This window comes from Dermacentor albipictus, chromosome 10 (genome assembly GCF_038994185.2).
Source record: "Dermacentor albipictus isolate Rhodes 1998 colony chromosome 10, USDA_Dalb.pri_finalv2, whole genome shotgun sequence".
NCBI classification, from domain to species: domain Eukaryota; kingdom Metazoa; phylum Arthropoda; class Arachnida; order Ixodida; family Ixodidae; genus Dermacentor; species Dermacentor albipictus.
Window position 1 is genome coordinate 72,702,380 of NC_091830.1, and position 20,431 is coordinate 72,722,810.

General features: G+C 49.9%; 1 protein-coding gene across 5 annotated transcripts in view; it reads left to right on the plus strand.

The window, feature by feature from the left end:
• LOC135898184 (uncharacterized) overlaps positions 1–20,431 on the plus strand; it is a 160,199-nt gene that overhangs the window by 25,452 nt on the left and 114,316 nt on the right. For 4 of the 5 annotated variants that reach the window (XM_065427004.2, XM_070527436.1, XM_070527437.1 and 1 more), the window contains exon 3: positions 17,963–18,142. In XM_065427004.2, the coding sequence (XP_065283076.2) occupies positions 17,963–18,142 (180 nt within the window). The remainder of the gene's footprint in view (positions 1–17,962; positions 18,143–20,431) is intronic. The other variant, XM_070527438.1, reaches the window with a different exon arrangement.

Here is a 20,431-nt window from a genome sequence, read left to right on the forward strand (position 1 = left end):
ACGTTCTTATAATTTGAGAATGGAGCGTCTACTGGATTTATTCAAAACTAACAGCAGGTTTGCTTAGTGTCTGTGGTGGCGCCCTTGTCCAGCAGCCGTCTCCTTTCCAAGAAAGGAGACGGTTGTGGACAAGAAATGTGCTTCCTTGTGGGCAGTTACCCCCACAAGGAAGCACATTGTATTTCCGGAAAAGGGGCAATGACCCCCACGGGGATGCATGGCGAAGTGACGACCGGTCGCTAGAAGACTGCTTCCGCCCCCCCCTCCGCCGCGCCCCTGAATGGCGGACGCTTAGGTGTAAATGGCGGAAGGAATCAAGAGTCCATATTCAAGGTAGGCAGATTTCACGTGGTCACACAACACTTTCTAAGTGCTGCGCGGCAGCTGTCGGATTGCCTTGCTGCGTGCCAAAAAACTTGCCTGGAGCGTGGATTGCTGACCTTAGAGCATCCCGGCTGCGCTGACTCTGTGATCATGGTATAAATCGTCACTTACAGCACATACATAGACGCAGGACAAATGTTTGTATGCACGTCTATGTATGCGCTGTAAGTGACGATTTACATCATGGAATACCAGCTAGCCCGTACTCAAACCTTGCTTCTGTGATCATCCCTGATTGTTGCTTGCAGCCGCAGTAGTACTAAGCAACTGTAGCCTTTCCAGCCAGTGCCGTCTGTCGAGCGTGGCGGTCAATGACGCATTCAATTGTCGGTGGAAACGTTCGACCATGCCGTTACTATGTGAGGGGTAAGCCGCGGTGTTACGAAGACGCGTTCCGAGCATACTCGATAGCGCAGCAACAATCGCGCTTTGAAATTCTCGGCCTAGGTGAGTAGAGGTGCGCCAGGGACACCGTACTGCAACACCAATGTAGCAAGAATTGCTTCCGGCACTGTTTCGGCAGTGTCATCTTGTAGAGCTGTCACCTCGGGTCACCTTGACTACCGGTCAACACACTTGAGGAAGTATGTAAACCCTTGGCAGGGTTGAAGACGCACCACCAAGCCTAATGCACGCAATCGAAACGGCTCTCTGCTGGTTGAAATGGCTGCACCGCTGAATGAGTGTGCAGAGTCAATTTTACTGTCTGGCAGGCTTGGCAGGTTTTTCCCCAGCTTCGAACATCTTTGTTAATCCCTGGCCAGATGAAGCGGTCTGTGATAAGCCTCTGTGTCGCTCTAATTCCCCGGATGGCTTAGCCCGTGCAGTAAATCGAATATTGGCAGCCGAGACTTATGGGGCAAGAATGGGCGAAGCGCCCGCGAGATGCGGCACGTGATCAAACTTCTCGTGTAGAGAAGCGGCATCTTCACAAGCTGCAGCGACTAGCCTTATTCTCAAATTGCTTCAGACGGAGTTCATCTTACTGGGCGGAGTTTAGAGCTTCGAACTCTACCGAGCCAACAGCCACAGCCTTGATTCGCGACAATGCATCAACGACCTAATTTGTGGTCCCTAAGATATGGCGGTTGCCGTTAGAAAATTCGGAGATAAAGGGAAGTTGCCCGAGCTCACGTTCTGGGTTTGCAGTGAGAGCCGTTGTAGGAACCGCTCGCGCAAAATTGGAAGCCGGCTTTCATTTGCGGAGTGCTCATCCAGAAGCTGACGCAAGCGCTGCAGGAATTGTGACTGTCGTTGGTAACCAAGTTTCTCGGATAGGAGCTGTTGGGGTCGACTTTGTTACGATGCCTGGAGGCGCTGAAAAACCATGCATTTCAGGTTGTCGTTTGCTGTGGCCGTAGGCGTACCCACTATCAAGTCGTCAATGGCATCAGCGATGTCGGAGGGTAGCGTCCCGAGAACGCGCAGGTGCTTTGTTGTCTGTGAAGTGATTCGCCGAAGTTCAAAACGGGGGTCTACATTTATTAGTCATCTCGGGAATTCTGGAGCCAAAAGCTGTGAAGCTGGAGCTTTGCAGCGTTGACAGCAGACGTAATCGTGGCGTCGTCTCTATCAACATCGTCATCCATGGCTAGTGTTCGATAAAAAAACATAAATGTCCTGGGTCACCACTTGGTGGGAGCTAGGTTTGGCGAAGTAAACGAATGTGCGCTTTCGCCGCTTGAGAATAGATAGTCGACTGTTTTATTCGAAAGTGAAAGCCGCTTGGCCGAGTGCCTGTTGTGACGACCCTGTCGGGCAGCCATCCATGCTCCAAGAAAGAGCAAGGGGAAATGGCCCCCACGGAGAAGTAAGCTTGATTTTCAGAGCTAGGGGCAATGACCCGCACGGCGAAGCCCGGAGAAGGGACCGACGCTCGCTACAAGAAAGCGCCCCCCCCCCCCCCCCCGGTTGAATGCTGGAGCCTTAGGTGTGAATGGCGGAAGGAATCAAGAGTCAGTGATCAAAGTAGCCAGCTTTCCCGCGGTCGCACGTCACTGTCTCTTTAAGTGCTCCGCGGCCCTGGCAGAGTGCCTTGCTGGGTGCCCGAAAACTTGCCTGGAACGTGGATTGCTAACCATAGAGTATCTCGGCTGCGCTGATTCTGAAGTGGTCATTGAATGTTGTTTGCAGCTCTAGTAATACTAAGGAGTAGCGTTTCCATCCAGTGCCGTCTGTCAAGCGTGGCGGTCAATGACGCCTTCAGTTGTCAGTGGAAACGTTCAACCATGCGGTTATTCTGTGAGTGGTAAGCCGTGGTGTTAGGAAGGCGCGTGCCGAGGATACTCGATAGCGCAGGAGCAGTCGAGCTGTAAAATTGTCAGCTAAGATCAGTAGTTATGCTTAAAGGCACCCGGTACTGCACACCCACGTAGCAACAAATGCTTCCACCATTGTTTCGGAAGTAACGTCTTGTAGAGGCGTCGCCTCGGGTCACCTTGAATACCGGTCGACACACCTGAGGAGGTACCTGAAACCTTCGCAGGCGGAATAGGTGCCACAAAGGTTAATGCATGTCATCGAAGCGGCTTTATGGTAGTTGAAATGGCTGTACCACTGAACGTGTGTGCCGGATCAATTTCACTGCTTGGCCAGCTTGGCAGCTTCTTCCCTGCTTCGAACATCTTTCTTGATCCCTGACAAGAGGAAGCGGCCTGTGATAAGCCTCTGTGTCGCTCTGATTCGCGGATGGCTTAGCCCGTGCAGTTAATCGAATATTGGCTGCCGAAACTGATGGGGCAGCAACGGGCGAGGAGCTGCCTGAGATGTGGGAGATGACCAGTGTTGCGGTGTAGAGATTCGGCACCTCCACAAGCTGCAGCGAAGAGCTTTTTTCTGATTTGAAGCAGACTGGTGTCGTTTTACTGGGCGGAGTCTAGAGCTTGGAAACTTACAGGGCCAGCAGGCATAGCCTTGATTCGCGACTCTGCGTCAGGTGCATGACTTGGGGTCCCAGAGATATTGGCGATGTCAATAGAAAATGCGAAAATGGGGGCAAGTTGCCGAAGCTCATGTTACGAGCATGAGTAACTGTTGTTCTTGAAAACGAAGGGTAACGGTTTGTGGATGATCAGAATGTAACAGTTACAGCCTTCAAGCAAAAATGGAAAATGCTTGACAGCGGAATAGCTGTCCTACCTTTCGCTCCTGAAGGTTGTAGGTACTCAGCAAGTATATTGTGGAGAGTTGAGACCGACTCAAACGTACGGGTGCCGGATGAGGTGACGTAGGACTGCAGGCCAAGTACATCGAGAGATGTGACGTTATCCTTAACGCGCCGATCGAGAACACCTACATCTAGGTTTAAACGGCTGTACAAGTCCGTTCACAGTATGGCAAAGCTGGCGTCGGCGATCACAAACACCCATTTGTGCATGTGATGAAGTCCGATGTCTGGCATTATTGGCCGGAGACCATAGGACGCGCCGGTAGTGTTTACAACGTGGAGCGTTGGTGTGGACTGGCCGTGTTGGTAACATGCTGGCGTGGCGGGAAGGATAGACAGCTCGGCTGTGGTGCGGACCAGGCAGTGGTACGATTGTTGTGGTCGACGGCAGAACACCCACATAAGGCGTCGTGTTTCTACCACAAAGCCCGCCGTCGTGCATAGCGTTCGCGGCCAGCATTCCCGGTAAAGGTCAAGGTTACATACGCTCCAGTAGGCGAAAAGCGTGAGAATCGGTCAGATATATTTGAATGCGATCGCGTTCCACTTTTAAAGGGGAAGCTTAAGCACCTTCCATATTTTTATCACAATAGTTCTATTTTCTGAACACAGTATCTTCGCTTCCGACACAATCAAAGAATTTTCCTTTTCTCTCTGCTTTTACTACATTCGCAAAAATAGGCTTCACAAAGTCACGTATTTTCTTTTTCGTCCTATGTGCCTGTATTCCATAGATGCTCGGTAGAGGTCACTTATACATTTTGGCCAGTTCATATCTCGCCGGATGAACATGCGCACGCCACCGCCTTTCCTTCAACCAGATCTTCTGCTGTACCGCTCCGGTGGAACAGTATTAGAAACACGCTGCTGCTCGAAATATCGTAGATGTGGTTCGGTCAACGCGTACAGACCAGTAGCTTCGTCACTCTTGTGAGTTTTATTTATCAGCTATATATCTTAGTTTCAACCACACTGTGAAGTCAAGTAACAATTTGTGAGATCGCCACATACATTTGTTTGTGCATTTCTGAACCCCTTGTGTTTTATTTTTGCTCTTTGAGGTAGTCATTTCCTACAATCAATAGTTATTCTACCTTCCCGAGGGCCTAGCGCACGCCCAAAAAAGCTACTGCCCGTGCCGCGAATCAATCTCCCACCACGGCAGGTACATGCGAGCTGAAATGCTTCCCATCTCTCACAAAAGAGCCATCGTGGCCTGTTCTATCAAGGCACTTACCGATTTATCTCAGTGCAGCGCAGTGCTTTCTCGAAGCTCGCTTTTAGCACCGTTGTCCCGAATTGGGGAGAAATTACTTTGGCGCTACCGGTGCCTGCGGAGTGTTTGGGACACGCATAAAATTAGTTATGTTGCCTTCGCGGAGCCTTAGTGCATTGTTTCTTTCTTAATATTTTGCACGCCATGCTTCGTTATTCGAGCCGCCAACAAGATAGCAAGGCGCAGAGTGCGTCCTTCAACCGCTACCGCTGCAACGGCAGCCGTTTCGCTATTGTCAGGATCGGGGGCTCAATCCCATCGCTCGTAACCCGTTGTCAAGATTAGAGTCCGGCATCAGGGGCGTAGCCAGGGGGGGGGGGGGAGGGGGCTTATGGGGCTTCAGCACCCCCCCGAAATTTTTTTGTGCTGTCATGCGCCGCCGACCAAAACAACTCCCGGCGCCGGAAACCATGGTCAATTTTGTCTAGAATGTCCTTAATTCACGCTCGAAATGACATTTTAGCGCGAACATTGAGAAATCGGGCTGGATTTCGTGGCAACGCCCATGCATCGGGAGTTACATATCGTAACGCAAGGAGCCCCACCGAGCACAAAATTTCAAGGGCGTTTTGATGGCGAGCGGGCTCGTCTCGGCATCTCGCGGAGGCCGCGGAATCTACGGAGCGCTTGGATTTCAATTCTGAAACTTTGTGGGTGTAAAGTTCTCATAACATTTTGATGCGAAAGGTGCATTGACATTTCCAAAGTCGTGCTTTAGATTTTCAATTCCGGAACTTTGTGGGTTTAATGCTGTTGTAAACATTTGACACCAAAGGTGCATCGACTTTTCTAAAGTCGTACATCGCGCCATACAACGAGACAAGCCAAATCAACATACTACCAGACAAGTTGACAAAGCACGCAGCGAGGTCCGATGAGACAAAGCGTTGTGGTGGTTCATTGGTGCCGTCAGGTCACAGAAAAGAATATGAACATTTTTTTTTCCACCTGCGCCAAAGCATCCATGTCAAGACACTAAATCCACCATTGTAACTAAGTTATTATTTATTTGTCTAGCTAGACTTTTATTCGCGAGGATACATTGAGCCCCTTTCTCTTCTTTTTTTCTTTTGTTCTCGTAACCCGCGTCTGCCGATCCAGCCAGAGGGCATGCGTTTTTCTCGTGCTGCATCGACAACCGCGCCACGCACTTCGATGCGCGTTCCTCTTTCTCTGGCCGACTGCATTTTCGCCTGGCAGAGTTTTGGACGCTTCCTGGCTAGCAGACGAGAAAAAGAAACAATGCATAATCGCTCGCCGCCAGTACTGCGGGGACTCGACGGAGACCAACGCGTTCGCTTGAGCGCAACCTCTCCGGAAAATTTTAACGCGATAGCGTTAAGGAGCTCGTGTCGCAGAAAAGCCGGTGTCGTCGGCGTCGGTGTCGGCGTCCGCGGCGTTGACCGTGAGCGATAAATAACGGCAGGCGTTTCATAAATAAAAAGCAACTTCCAAGATTTACCCGGTGGGAATCGAACCAGGGTCTCCGGAGTGTGAGACGGAGACGCTACCACTCAGCCACGAGTTCGATGCTTCCAAGCGGTACAAACGCGCCTCTAGTGAATGCGGTGTTGCCTTCGAAACGAGCCGTGGAAAGTTATACTGCGGTGTATATCGGTAATTATGAACATGTAACGTACAGAAGTCGCAATTACACGAGTTGCGAAGTGCGTTTCCGCATCATTTCTTCTGCGCTTTCCGCACACGCAGAGCCATCTTGCGGCAAACACAGAAGACCCCCTCCTCTCAATGTACGGCGCTGCCCCGACAGGAGGCGCGCCGCGCGCGCATTGGGACCGCTGCCAGGCGCGTCGCGGGACTCCCTCTCCCCTGACGACGCTTCGCTGTGCTCCCGGTTTAGATAACTATCTATCTCTCTGCCCGTGCCGATCACGACGTTTGGCTGGCGCAGATCGTTTCCCCTCCGAGACACCGAGTTCTTTGGTTCGTTCCGTTCGCTCAGGCGCACGTTTGGTTGCCACGCCGAACGCTGCGTTGCTCGACGCTCACCGCGTGATGGGTGGGCGCTAAGTCCGATGCGGGGCGCATCGTAAGTGATCGCTGTGCCGTAGCGCATTGTCTTATACCCCTTGGCGGGTCGACGGGAACGCTGTCGCGTCCCACTCTTGAAGGCGAAGCTTAAGCGTCCTCCAATTTTTGTCTCGCCGGTGTAGGATACCGAGCAGTGTGCCTATGGTTTTCTGTGTACCAAGCGTCACACGTTTTCTTCAATATTCCTTCGGTAGCCACACTAGGTGCCCAAAGTAGGCATTCGATTGTAGCCAACATGCATTCCTTTGCGTTATTCTATTTCGACGCCCCCCGCCCCACAAAAAAAAAAAAAGGAAGACATTGTTTTGGCGCAGTGAATTGTCGCATAGTGAAAGTTCGATTTTGTTACTTCTTTTGCGGAAGGTAATGGGCCACCGGACGCTTCAGTTGCCGGATACTACTATATTATTGTGATAGCAGCTATATGAAGACTCCAGGTGCATTCCTGCTGTTGCCCGCATGTTCCGTATAAATAAAGGCCAAAGGCGACAACATCGTGACCACGCGCCGCATGCTCTATGTGCGAATGAAAGTGTGGGCAGAAGGGGGAGGGGTTGAGCCGACGATGAGTCTTGTGTGCGCAAGGGAGAAAAGCGGGGAGGAAGCACGCCGCCTTGCGTCGCACGCGATACATTTTGGGAGTGGAGGGAGGTGGGGGAGGGGGTGTGCGATCTGTGAATCTGTGGTTCTCAACCTGTTTATTTGCCTTGTTTGACGCATTATATATAGTGACTTTTTCTTAGGTAGGTAGATTTATTGGAGACTTATACGTATATTTAAATATCTTGTTGCGAGGTTTTGTGTATATGCGCAGTGAATTTTTTGCCCTGTATCAAGCTGTATCTTCACTTCGCGCAATAATGGTTCGGTTCATTATTTTCGAGGCATGCTTGTAGCACATACGCACCTTATTTACAAGTGACATGCAGAGGGGAGGTTAAATGTTCTTTAATGCTCTCATACACTGGGTTGAACATGGTTGCGTGGCATAATGGAAACTCCAAAAGTTGAACAGCTTGGTGTGGTGAGGTTTTTGACAAATGAAGATGTTTTCCAAAAAGAAATTATTTGCCGTATGGCTGCCGTATACGTTGAACATTGCGTTTCATTGGTCACTGCGAAGCGTTGTAGCCAACTGTTCAAAGAAGGACATGAAAGTTACAAAGAAGATCCATGGCCGGGCCAAAGCCACCATGCAATCACCCCCAACACAATTGAAAAGGCCGTGGTTGCTCAGTGGCTATGGTGTTGGGCTGCTGAGCACGAGGTCGCGGGATCGAATCCCGGTCACAGCGGCTGCATTTCGATGGAGGCGAAATGCAAAAACACCGGTGTACTTAGATTTAGGCGCGCGTGAAAGAACCCCAGATGGGGGTGACGACTTTTTGTCTGCAATTGTGACCGGGGATGACTCGTGGTGCCGCTACTGCTAGCCTGAAACACTACGGCAAAGCTTACAGTGGAAACATTTGAATTCACCATTCCCAAGGAAAACAAAGGCCGTCATTTCTGCCGGAAAAGTGTTGACTTCTTTTTAGATCGTTAGGGGCCATCATTGATCGAATTTTCTAAACCTAGAGAAACTCTAAATCGTTTCAGATATTGTGAAAGGTCGTATCGGCTACGTATCGCTATCAAGAACAAACGACGTGGAAAATTGAGCATTGGGAACATCTTGCTTCACGACATTGCCCGTTCCCACGTCGCTGATGTGGTTAATACAAAACTGGCAAAGTTCAAGTGGGAAACGCTGCAACATCCCTCATGCAGCCCAGACCTGTTGCCTCGCGTATTCCACATTTGGTAAAATTTGAAAAAATGCTCAAGGGAACCACAATCGTGTCGGAAGATGAAGTGTAGTCATTTACAGATTTTTGAGGCAGCAATCCAAGGAGTTTTATGAGACGGGAATCACGCGACTCGTTAGTAGGACACGTGTCTAAATACTCATGGTGACTACTTTTAAATAAAGTACCCCGTTTGTCATATATTCGCACTGGCTCACTTTCATTTGACTCGCCCTCGTATATTTTGCAGAACTCCTGCTTTTTATATGTGCTTTCCGTTGCGACTATAATTTCCGAGCAAGTACTCGCAATACACAACCGGTGACAGCTGCTCCTGCTCAATACATTCTAACAAAGGACAGCGTCATTGAGATTTTCCCCTGGTCGTCGCATATGCACGAAAATGTAAAAAAAAGGCTGCTGAATGACATATATATATATATATATATATATATATATATATATATATATATATATATCCCTCGACTACACTATAAGGGGAGGCCGAGCTGCAAAGTGATCCCCCCACGAACGAAATTTCTGGCTACGCCACTGTCCGGCATGAATACAAAGGTAGGTGGCCCATGCCGTCGTCCAACTTATCCACGCTGAGGACGTTGATGAAAGGAAGGACAGCTTCTCACCGAGAGTGAGGAATCAGGGTTTATTTACAGTATTTACATGCAGTTCATCAGTCTAGCATGACTTCGAGAGAAAGGATGTCAATCTGACACCGACTGCTTGAGAGAGTGTCTCAGTCCAGGATGACTGCTTAAGAAAATTGTGTCGAGCATTCCGCACAACAGCGGCTTATAAGCACTTGGTCCCCCCTTGATTCCAAGAGGACGGAAACGTTCGTCCAGTCATTGTAAACACGGCGCCTCTCCCGGGCGCGGCTTACACACACACAGGCACACACACACACAGGTACATGGCCCGGAGCCGACGTCAGAGGGGCTTCGTAGAACTCGGAGCCGATCCGAGTAGCGCGCCCGGGTTGCACATTGTCTTGGTCGGCGCGTGAGAAGGAGCCTACGACGACGTTTCCGCGGCAACTCCACCCTCCCCCCCCCCGTAGCAGATCAGGTCCGCGTCAGGGAGTTCGGTAACAATAGTTGGCCCGCCGAACTCATTCCCTCCCAACGGCGACGAGGCTAGAGCGTAACGGTGGCTGTTTGAGCGCAAAGCCTGCTTCGTCAAAAGCATCCTAGCTGAAGCGACGGAGAGTGGAGGACGTGTGCATTGTTCCCGACACGAAGTCGACTTAGTCACGCCGTGGCTATAGGTTGGCGGCGGCGTTCCAAGATGAGGTTGCCACCGCTGGCGTAAACGGCTGGCAAACTTGCACTGCGGCTGGCCGTTCTTAACAGCGCCTCCATGGCCGGGGAAATCTCGTCTGTCTAGCGCAGATAACCGCTGGGCACGAAGAGAACGGCTGGTGGCCAGGGGGTGATGTCTTGGCTCGCAGTAACCACTTGTGCAATGATGTCACCGCCCCAAAACATCCAACAAGGACAGGCAACTGCAAAATGAACCCCACAACACGACTCTGCGCCGAGATGACCTACCTTGACTCTCACTTTAGGCCCACTAGGCTTAAAAAAAAAACACATAAGTGCAGAAACAAAAAAAATGCTACATTTCGCTATGCCAAATTCTCAAGCAATTTCGTGCTGACAAATTCAGTAATCATGGAAGGAAAAGATGAACTTCGCTCCGTACAAGTAACACGACAACTTCTGGGTGGCCCAAACTAAACAAGCGCATTCCTTCCTTGAAGCGCTGTAGGCTTCCTCTCTTACCTTTAGTTTACGGCTGGCATAGAGGTTAGAATGCTCCTCGTTACTGTCGCCGACCTGACTAAGTACCACGCCCACACCTCTGTCACTTGCGTCGCATTGAACTAAGAATTCCTTTGTGTAGTTTGGCGCGCGAAGCACAGGACGAGAGACCAATAGCGTTTTCAAACTTTGGAAAGCGTTCTCTTTGTCCTTATCCCAGTGCACGCTACTCAGTGCTCCCTTTCGGAGGGCGTGCGGTAATGGACTTGCCATTTGCGGGTAATTCGGAATGTACCGTTGATGGTACCCCACAAGTCCCAAAAATGACCGAACGTCTCTTTTCGTGCGCGGCTGAGAAAATTGTCCAGTCATAGCTATTTTCAGCTTGGCCGGCCCTCTCGTTCCTTGGACGACAACATGGCCCAAATAAGTAACCGGTGAACAACCAAATCTACACTTTTCCGCTTCCATCGTTAATCCGGCTTCTCTCAACCGTGAGAACACCTGTGTGAGGTGCGATACGTGTTGTTCCCAGCTGTCCGAAAGAATCGCTACATCATCAACATATGGCAAGGCGAACTCCTGCAAGTCTTTTAGGACAATATCCATTAACTTAGAGAAGCTAAACGGCGCCTTCTTCAGCCCGGAGCTGAGTGCGAGAGGGTGAAAAGTGCCTTCAGGTGAGATAAATGCAGCAAAGCGGCTGACGCTTTCTGAAAGGGGAACTTGCCAGTACTCCCGCACGAGATTTATAGTTGAAATGTTTTAGAGCGCAGCTCTTTGGCGTCCGTTCCTGTGTTTCGCGTCGTCGTCGGCGTTGTCGTCGGCCTCGTAACCAGCTCCGCCCCCCTTTCATCCCCCCAGCGCTAGCAGCGACCGACTGATACCGCTGGATGCCGCTGACGCCGCTAGAGAGTCAAGATAACGTGACTGCATAGAACACCGTCGCCGCCATGCAGAAAGAGGAGGAAAGGGTCCCCCCCCCCCTGTTCTTGTGTGGCGGATAGGGTGCTCTTCAGTTGCCGACGCGCCGGTTATTTCACGTAGGCCCCGGCACGTCGACGAATACGTGACCACCTTCCCACGGCTAGACCTGGTTCTTAGCGCTGCGGAAGCGAGGGTATCATATTGTTTGTGTCGGCATCGGCGGCGTTGTCCCTGAAACCAACTCCGCAGCTGGGGTTGACTAACTATCGGCGTCAGCGGCATCAGTCAGTCGCTGCTATCTCTTCCCTCCTCCCTTTATCGTGTTGTCCGCTTGCTGCGCGCGCTTCTGCCCCCATCGTTTGCCGCTGGGTGTACACGCCACCCCCCTCCCCCCTCTTCCTGCGAGTCTCCGGTTGTCAAAGCGCCGGCTCGAACTTAATTCCTTTCTTCGCTCCTCCTCCAATGCAATCCCTGTGCGGTGGCAATCAGAGAGCCAGATCGGTGGCGGCGGATCTGTATATGTGCACCGCCCGAGCCGAAATTGCCGCTGCCGTTCGCCCTGTGCGGTGGCAATCAGAGAGCCAGATCGGTGGCGGCCGATCTGTATATGTGCACCGCCCGAGCCGAAATTGCCGCTGCCGTTCGCCACTGCGAAATTATCTGCCAGTTCTTTCTGAGCCATGAGAGAGACGACCGATGGAAGTCCTCCGTCTGCTGCTGCTGCTGCTGCTGCTGCTGCTGCTAAACGAGCTGCCAGAGCAGAGGCCCAGCGCCGTCGCCGTCAGAATCCAGAAGTGCGTGCCGCCGAAGCAGAAGCTTACCGTCGCCGCCGTCGAGATTATCCAGGAGTACGCGTCGCCGAAGCAGAGGCTAAGCGCCGCCGTCGAGAGCAACCAGCAGTAAGCGAGGCTGAAGCAGAAGCTCATCGCCGCCGCCGAGAAGACCCTGCAGTTCGCGCCGCCGAAGCGGAGGCTCATCGCCGCCGTCGAGAGCAACCAGCAGTAAGCGAGGCTGAAGCAGAAGCTCATCGCCGCCGCCGAGAAGACCCTGCCGTTCGCACCGCCGAAGCGGAGGCTCATCGCCGCCGTCGAGAGCAACCAGCAGTAAGCGAGGCTGACGCAGAAGCTCATCGCCGTCGCAGAGAAGACTCTACCGTTCGCGCGGCCGAGGCCGAGGCCAAACGCAAACAAAGGCTCGCAAACAGTCAGGGTGCAACAAATGCTTTCCGGCGACAGTTTACAGACAATCCGTTTGGAAGTTTGTGTTCAGTGTGTGATCGGCTATGGTTCCAAAATGACGTGAAACCGCTTCCGGATACGTGCCGTGAGAATCTCCGGTGTGCGTTTCCCAACTCGGACTTGTGTCAATTCAGACTGTGTTCTTCATGCATGAAATCTGTGCGGAAAGGTGACATTCCTCATTTTTCGACAACAAACGGTTACAAATATCCCTCGAGGCCAGCGCACCTTCCACAACTTAATGCGGTGAGTGTAAAACTCGTATCTCCGCGAATCCCATTCATGCAAGTGCGACGACTGATGCACGGCGGAGGCCAATATGGCATTAAGGGTCCAGTTGTGAACGTGGAGTCTTTGTTAAAGGAATACGTGTGAAAAATAAAAAAAAAATTCTGTGATAGCGCATACATGTGTTGCTCGATTTCTTTGCCTCAATCTATCGAAAAGGTGAAACAGCTTATTTGCTGCGCTCAAATTTCGCATTAGGAAGTAACGTAATCGTCGGTAATTTTTTTGCAACGCTAACTCTTTCAATTCGTTCCTTAATTTTGGGTATCGGGTACAGCTGATCCCTAGTAATGGCATTTACCTTCCTGTAGTCAACACACGGACGAGGGTCCTTGTTAGGGGTTTCTACCAGTATTAGCGGTGACCTGTAGTCACTGTCAGCGGGCTCAATAACTCCCAACTCTACCATGCGCTGTATCTCTGCCTCCAAATTCCCTCTCTGCCTTGGAGACACCCTGTAAGGCTTTGATTTTACTGGTTCGGCTGCTGTCAGCTCTATTTCATGCGTTATTTTTTCGGTTCTACCCGACCGATCGCTGAACCTGTCGAGATGTTCCCCTAACACCTCTTTTAGCTCATCTAGCTGCTCGGGTCTTAGAACGTGCGAGATTACCGAGTGTTTTACTACTTCTAGGCCGATTTCAGAGTTGGAGGTCACCCTATAATCCCTCTACTTGTTACTAGTGCCATCCTGCCCTTTGATGGTGTAGTTAATGACTCCGCTCCGCTCTACATATGGCTTCATCCAATTGCAGTGATATATCTTCACCTCCTTCCTGTGATCGGGTATTTTCAGACCATAGTTAGTATCTGAAAGTTTGTGCAACACTTTAACGGGCCCGTCCCAATGAACTTCAAGCTTGTTCTTTCTTGAAGGTTTGAGGATCATTACCGGGTCTCCGGCATTAAACATACGAAGCCTCGCATTTTTGTCGTAATAGAATTTGGCTTTCTTTTGAGCTAGTCGCATGTTCTTTTCGACTAGTTCTTGGGTTGCGCTTAGCCATTCCAGAAAATTTAGCACGTATTCAACCACTGTTGGACTCCCCCCTCTTTCCTCCCACATCTCTCTTAACATTCTCAGTGGAGAACGGAGTGTGCTCCCTTACACTAGTTCTGCTGGTAAGAACCCTGTCGCTTCATGTGGAACCGTTCGCAAAGCAAACAAAGTTGCCGGCAGACAGTTCTCCCAGTCCTCCTTGTGCTCGTAACGGAGCGCACGCAAAACTCGCTGAAGCACTGAATGCCACCTCTCTACACTGTTTGACTGAGGGTGATATACAGAACTGTGTATTAACTTTACCCCTCACTTTTGCAAGAATGTGAAAGTCAGTGCGCTCATGAATACTGACCCTTGATCTGCCCGAATTTCGGCTGGAAACCTAACTCGTGTTAACATTGCCAAAAGCGCGTCTACTACTTCGGTGGAGCTGAGCTCTTTGAGAGGGATTGCTTCTTGAAACTTTGTAGCTGGACACAGCATCGTAAACAAGTACCTGTAACCTGATATTGTTTTTGGTAGAGTCCCTACCGTGTCTATTACAAGTCGTCTGAAAGACTCTCTTATTAAGGGCAGTACCTTTAGTGGAGCTTTCCATGTATCTCCTGGTTTGCCAGAGCGCTGGCAGGCGTCGCATGATCTTACAAATTTTCCTACTTCTTTGAAACAGCCAGGCAAGTAGTATTCTATATCCAATCTTTCCTTTGATTTGTTTATGCCTAGGTGGCCAGAGCCCCCATTTCCATGACAGAGACTCAAAAGGTCCTCCCTACACTTAGTAGGTATGACTAATTGATCTAAAATCCTACCTTTTCGAACTCTGTACTGCCGATACAACAATCCTGCTCTCTCATATATCGTCACGTTGCGCTTAGCAATGCCTTCTTTAGCTGTGTGATGTAATTTAGCTAAGCTCTCATCATTCTTTTGGTCGGCTACCAGTGACTCTCTATCCACACGTAAGAGCTGATCAAAGTCCTTTGAGGCCGGTGATAATAACGACCCTGTCAGCTGGTAGGCTCTCCTCGACTGATTTTTCATCCCTCAAGCGTAGCTCGGATTCGCGTATTGAAGTTATCCCCTTTTATGTTTCCGCTGGAGCAGCTTGTGCATTTTAAGCCGAAAGCAATGCGATTTTATGAGCTTGGCCTCGCGTCAATGCCTGTACTATGCCCTCTCCCAGTTGAAGCCCGTTGTCTCGCAGTAACTGATTCGAACTATTCGACAAGATGTAAGGGTACTGCAGTGACAAAAATGTGCAAACTGCAGCCTCAGTCTCTAGCTCCCCGAATGGTCCACTGATTTTGACTTAGGCCATGGGCAGACACACGCTGTATTTTCCTACAACCTGTTTGATCCACGCTACCTCTCCGGTGAAACCATCTACCGTCACGTAAGACGGATGGACAATGTTCATCATGGCCGCACTGTCTCTTAGCACTCGGCATGGTTTGCCTATAACTTGCAGGTCGTGAAGATATGGGCTCAAAAGTTCCATATTCTCATCTTTTCCCTCTACGTAGAAAAAAACTACAGTGGGCTTCCCGCAGTAAACAGCTATATGTCCGAGTTTGTGGCATTTATAACACCTATTTGGTCTAAAAGATTCAGATTCGAATTTTCTTTTCTGTTCTTTTTTTGAGCGGTTTCTCCGTTAAGTTTCTCCTCACTCTTTTCTGCGGGCTTTTCCTCCACGTCTACAGGCTCCGATCGTCTAGTCTGCGAACCCTTTTTGAATGGAAGGGGTTTCCGCGGTCCATTTCGACCGTCCCACTTTCCGTCTTCGGCGTTCAACTTTCTACGCGTTATGTACTCTTCGTCTTATTCAGCCGCCCTTTCCACAGTGTTTACATTCTCTCTGTCTTGCACCCACAGTTTCACAGCTTGGGGGATGCTTTTACAGGACTGCTCTAGACACATGCATTCTATGATCACGCCTCTGCTGTCGTACGTTTCCGCGCTTTTCAGCCACTCGACTAGGTTGGCCTTTAGGCCGTATGTAAACTCCGGATACACCTTGCTATCTTTCCTGTGCTCCTAAACCTTTGCCGAAAAGCTTCGGCTGAAAGGCGGTATTTCTTCAGGAGACTAGCCTTAACTTTTGCATAATCATATGCATCCTGTGCACTCAGTCTGGCGATTACCTCCGCCGCCTCACATGGCAACATAGACAGCAACCGCTGTGGCCGTGTACTCGGGCCGAAGTTCATCTTCTCGCAAGTCCTTTCAAAATTGCTTAGGAACAAGCCTATGTCGGTCCCGACCTCAAATGGCTTTAATAGCCTGTCCATGCGGTACGATTCTGCCTCACTTGATTGTCCCAGAGCCCCTTCACTTCCTTGAGTCAACTCCAAACGTTTGCTTTCAAGTTCCAGTTGCATTTTTCTTAACTAGCGATCTTTATCGCATTCCTCTCTCTCTTGATTTTCTCTGTCCCATTCTTCTCTTTCGCTTTCCCGTTTCTCTCTCTTTTTTAAAGGTTCCAATCCCTTTTCAATTTTTTCCTCAATGGCCTGATAGGAAATTAGCGCTAATAATTCCGATTTTAGCATTTCCTTGCGTATATCTTGACCAAGTTCCTCACCAACAATCAACAATTCGTCTCTCAGCAGTGTCCTTAACTCCATGATTGCTGCTTTACTGCCGTGATCCTGCTCTCTAAATCTAGCTAGTAAAACACAACCTAGCTAACACTCAACAATCTAGCTTCCCTACTGTTCTAAACAGAACAACCACAAAATGAAGCCTAGAGAGTCAAAACGAGAACCAAGCACTCACCGTAGGCACAGCACCACGTCGCAAAGTCCATCTCACCGCTGTCAGCCAGTTGTCAGCATTGGGGGCTCAATCCCATCGCTCGTAACCCGTTGTCAAGATTGGAGTCCGGCATGAATACGAAGGTAGCTGGCCCATGCCTTCGTCGAACTTATCCACGCTGAGGACGTTGATGAAGGGAAGGACTGCTTCTCATCGAGAACGAGGAATCAGGGTTTATTTACAGTATTTACATGCAGTTCGTCAGCCTAGCATGACTTCGAGAGAAAGTACGTCAGTCTAACACGACTGCTTGAGAGAGTGTCTCAGTCCAACATGACTGCTTAAGAAAAGTGTGTCGAGCATCCGCACAACAGCGCCTTATAAGCACTTGGTCCCCCCTTGATTCCAAGGGGACGGAAACGTTCGTCCAGTCATTGTAAACACGTCGCCTCTCCCCGGGACGGCTTCCACACACCCACGCACACACACACACACACACACACAGGTACATGGCCCGGAGCCGATGTCAGAGGGGCTTCGTAGAACTCGGAGCCGACCCAAGTAGTGTGCCCGGGTAGCACATTGTCTTGCGTTTTGTTCGGCACGTGGGAAGGAGCCTACGACGACGTTCCCGCGGCAAATGCCCCACCCGTAGCAGATCAGGTCCGCGTTTGGGAGTTCGTTAACAATCGTTGGCCCGCCGAAGTCATTCCGTCACAACGGCGGCGAGGCTAGAGCGTAATGGTGGCGGTTTCAGCGCAAAGCCTGCTTCGTCAAACGCATCCTAGCTGAAGCGACAGAGTGGAGGACGTGCGTATTGTTCCCGACACAAAGTCGACTTAGTCGCGCCGTGGCTAGAGGTTGGCGGTGACGTTCGAAGATGAGGTTGCCACCGCTGGCGTAAACGGCTGGCAAACTTGCACTGCAGCTGGCTGTTCTTAACAGTATGCGAAAAAAGCTTCGCATCGTTTAAACTTTTATATTAGGATGGATCTGAAGGTGAATATAGCGAAGACGCATTGCTGAAGGAAAATAGAAACGCGATAGGAACATGGACGAGACTAGTTCTCAGGACTGGCATTTTATTGCGTCAGTCATCTGTGCTCGTTTCGTCAATGTTTCTCTCGCACTTCGGTTTTTCTTTCTCAGTTATGAACTAATTCGGCCAAGTAATGTGATGCTAATGCACAGGTAACTAACTGAGAAATCGCAATAACCGTTTACCTGAAAAAGTAAACTGGCAAAAAGTATGGGTGACAGAAATATAGATAAAACGTAAGACATTCGGTGTTCTTTTCTTTTGAAGGGTGCACTCAACCGAACGACAAGCCTGTCTACTGCCCCTGGAGAGGCCGCCAGCCGTATCCGCGGCAGTGTCCCAGGGGTGAGCAGAAAACATGTGTTGGTGGAGAACGGGTATGCAGCTGCGAAGACGGTTATTACAGGCGCCATTTACATCAAGCATGTGTTAAAATAACAGAGTGTGGTAAGTGCTGTCATACATGTGCACATTTTGGTACTTTATATAATGTTCATGAGTACGGCCAAGAAACGAGGGTTGTTGGACACACGACGCTGCTTAGTCACCCATAACGTAGAAATTTTCGGCTTAGCCACTTCCTTTACTAGTGTGTTTTGTAGCTATGAAATATTGCTATTTTCCGCACTAGTTCTTTCTTACGCCACCACGACGGTGAATCTCGATCTCAATGCTTTGTCAAACGCATGCTCACCTATTTTGCGTTCACGATTACATCGGCAATTGCTTATCCCTCGCAGGGCCACTGGCGACAAGAATTTCTTTAAGTTAATGAAAAACATAATACCAACTACACTTTCTTCGTGAAAATGACAGAGCTGCGAAGAATAGCTAATACCTGTATTTTACTTTTTTTAGATAAGTGGCTGTTTCTGCTTGGTCGTACCAATTTCATTTAGTTGGACCATATGAATCTTGATAATGTAAATGTGGAAATAGTAGTGTCAACATTAACACCCTATAGATACGGAATAATTGTGCATTTGTGTGCGTTTTTTCGAAGAATACGGCAATTAACGTTTTTGTACATAATCTTGGGTGTCTAAAGCAAACGCGCTGTTTGGGGCCTGTCCGTATGATTGCCTATCTAAGCAAACCAAAAGTCATCAGGCAAGCTCCTGCCAGAAATATGTGGGCGAATGTTTTACATTCGAACGCTCTCTGAATGCGAAACAAATGTAGATAAAAAAAATGGCTGTGGCTTAGCTAAGGTTAAGCCCAGGATGCGAAGCATACTAGCTTTTATTTTAGTTGTTGAACCACTGTTTAGCCTGGTGAACTGCTGTTGCTTGGCTATATTTGGTTCGGCTAGACGAAGAAACAACTCATGCGTTACTCTGCTTCGCCTTCAAGAGTGGAACGCGACAGCGTTCCCGTCGACCCGCCAAGGGGTGTAAGAAAATGGGCTACGGCGCAGCGACTACGCGCCCCGCATTGGACGCGGTGAGCGTTGAGCAACGCAGCGTTCGGCGCGGCAACGAAATGTGCGCCTGAGCAAGCGACGCACGCCCGAGCCTTAGAAACAGCTCGTTTCTAAGGCAACGCCGCATTCACTAGAGGCGCTTTTGTACCGCTTTGAAGCATCGTACTCGTGGCTCAGTGGTAGCGTCTCCGTCTCACACTCCGGAGACCATGGTTCGATTCCCACCCAGCCCATCTTGCAAGAGTTGAGCCAAAGCCACCTAGAAACAAGCGCAGCTGCTTATATACCGCCGCGACGCCGTGAGCGACGGCGCAAGTTGGAGCCCCGTTTCTCCTCTGTCGTGACGTCACGGTGGCACGTGGTATAGCATGGGGTCAAAGGTCATTGAAGGCGACACCACCGCACCTGAGGAGCTGGGTTGAGCTCTCGTAATATGCTTCGCATAAAAAATGGCTGTGGCTTAGCTAAGGTTAAGCCCAGCATGCGAATCATACTAGCCTTTACTTTAACGCGACAGCGTTAGGAGCTCGTGTCGCAGAACAGCCGCTGTCGTCGGCGTCGGCTCACGGCTGTTTCACATGCTGCGACTGCAACGACGAAAATCGGTGCTGTCGCACGCGTCGCAATGCGATTTTTAGAGGGCTCATTTCACATGATTGCGATTTCAACAATGCGACGGTGCGACACCCAGGGTTGCTTACTGCCAGGTTTCGTGACACACGCTGCATAATTCTTTTATTTTAGTGAATAAAACGTTTACACTATAATATTATTGACTTCTCTTGATTAGAAGCAAATAATATGTACGTTTACTAATTTAAGAACGTTAGTTAAGATTTGTTTTGGGGTGCGCGACAGCGGTTTCTGTAGTTCAGTGCGACATCGCGCTCGCAAACAGCTGTTCGCAGGTGGTTCAGCGATTCTTTATTCTATGGTTCAGCGTTGTGTGTTGTCTTATCTACATTCTATGACCGTTTCGTTCTGCCTGCGCTACAACAATCTACAAGATGACCTATCCAGAAGTTCATATAGCTACCCTCACCGTATATGCAGTATTCGGAATTCGGCTGCCACGAAGTTGTGTCAGCCCAGCAAGATCCTCGCGCTACCCGTGCTCGGCGTGAGCTTCTGGAGAAACGATGCGTGTATATTGCCCGTCATCGCGCATATGTGGTGCCTGCTCCTAGCCATATTCTTACGCCAAACGCAACAAGAAGCACCAACCCGAACGTCCGCGTGTGCCTCTGAACGAAGCCTCAAACGATCAGTGTGATTACGACGTGGAATGAAAACTGTGTTGTGAAATTCAACCT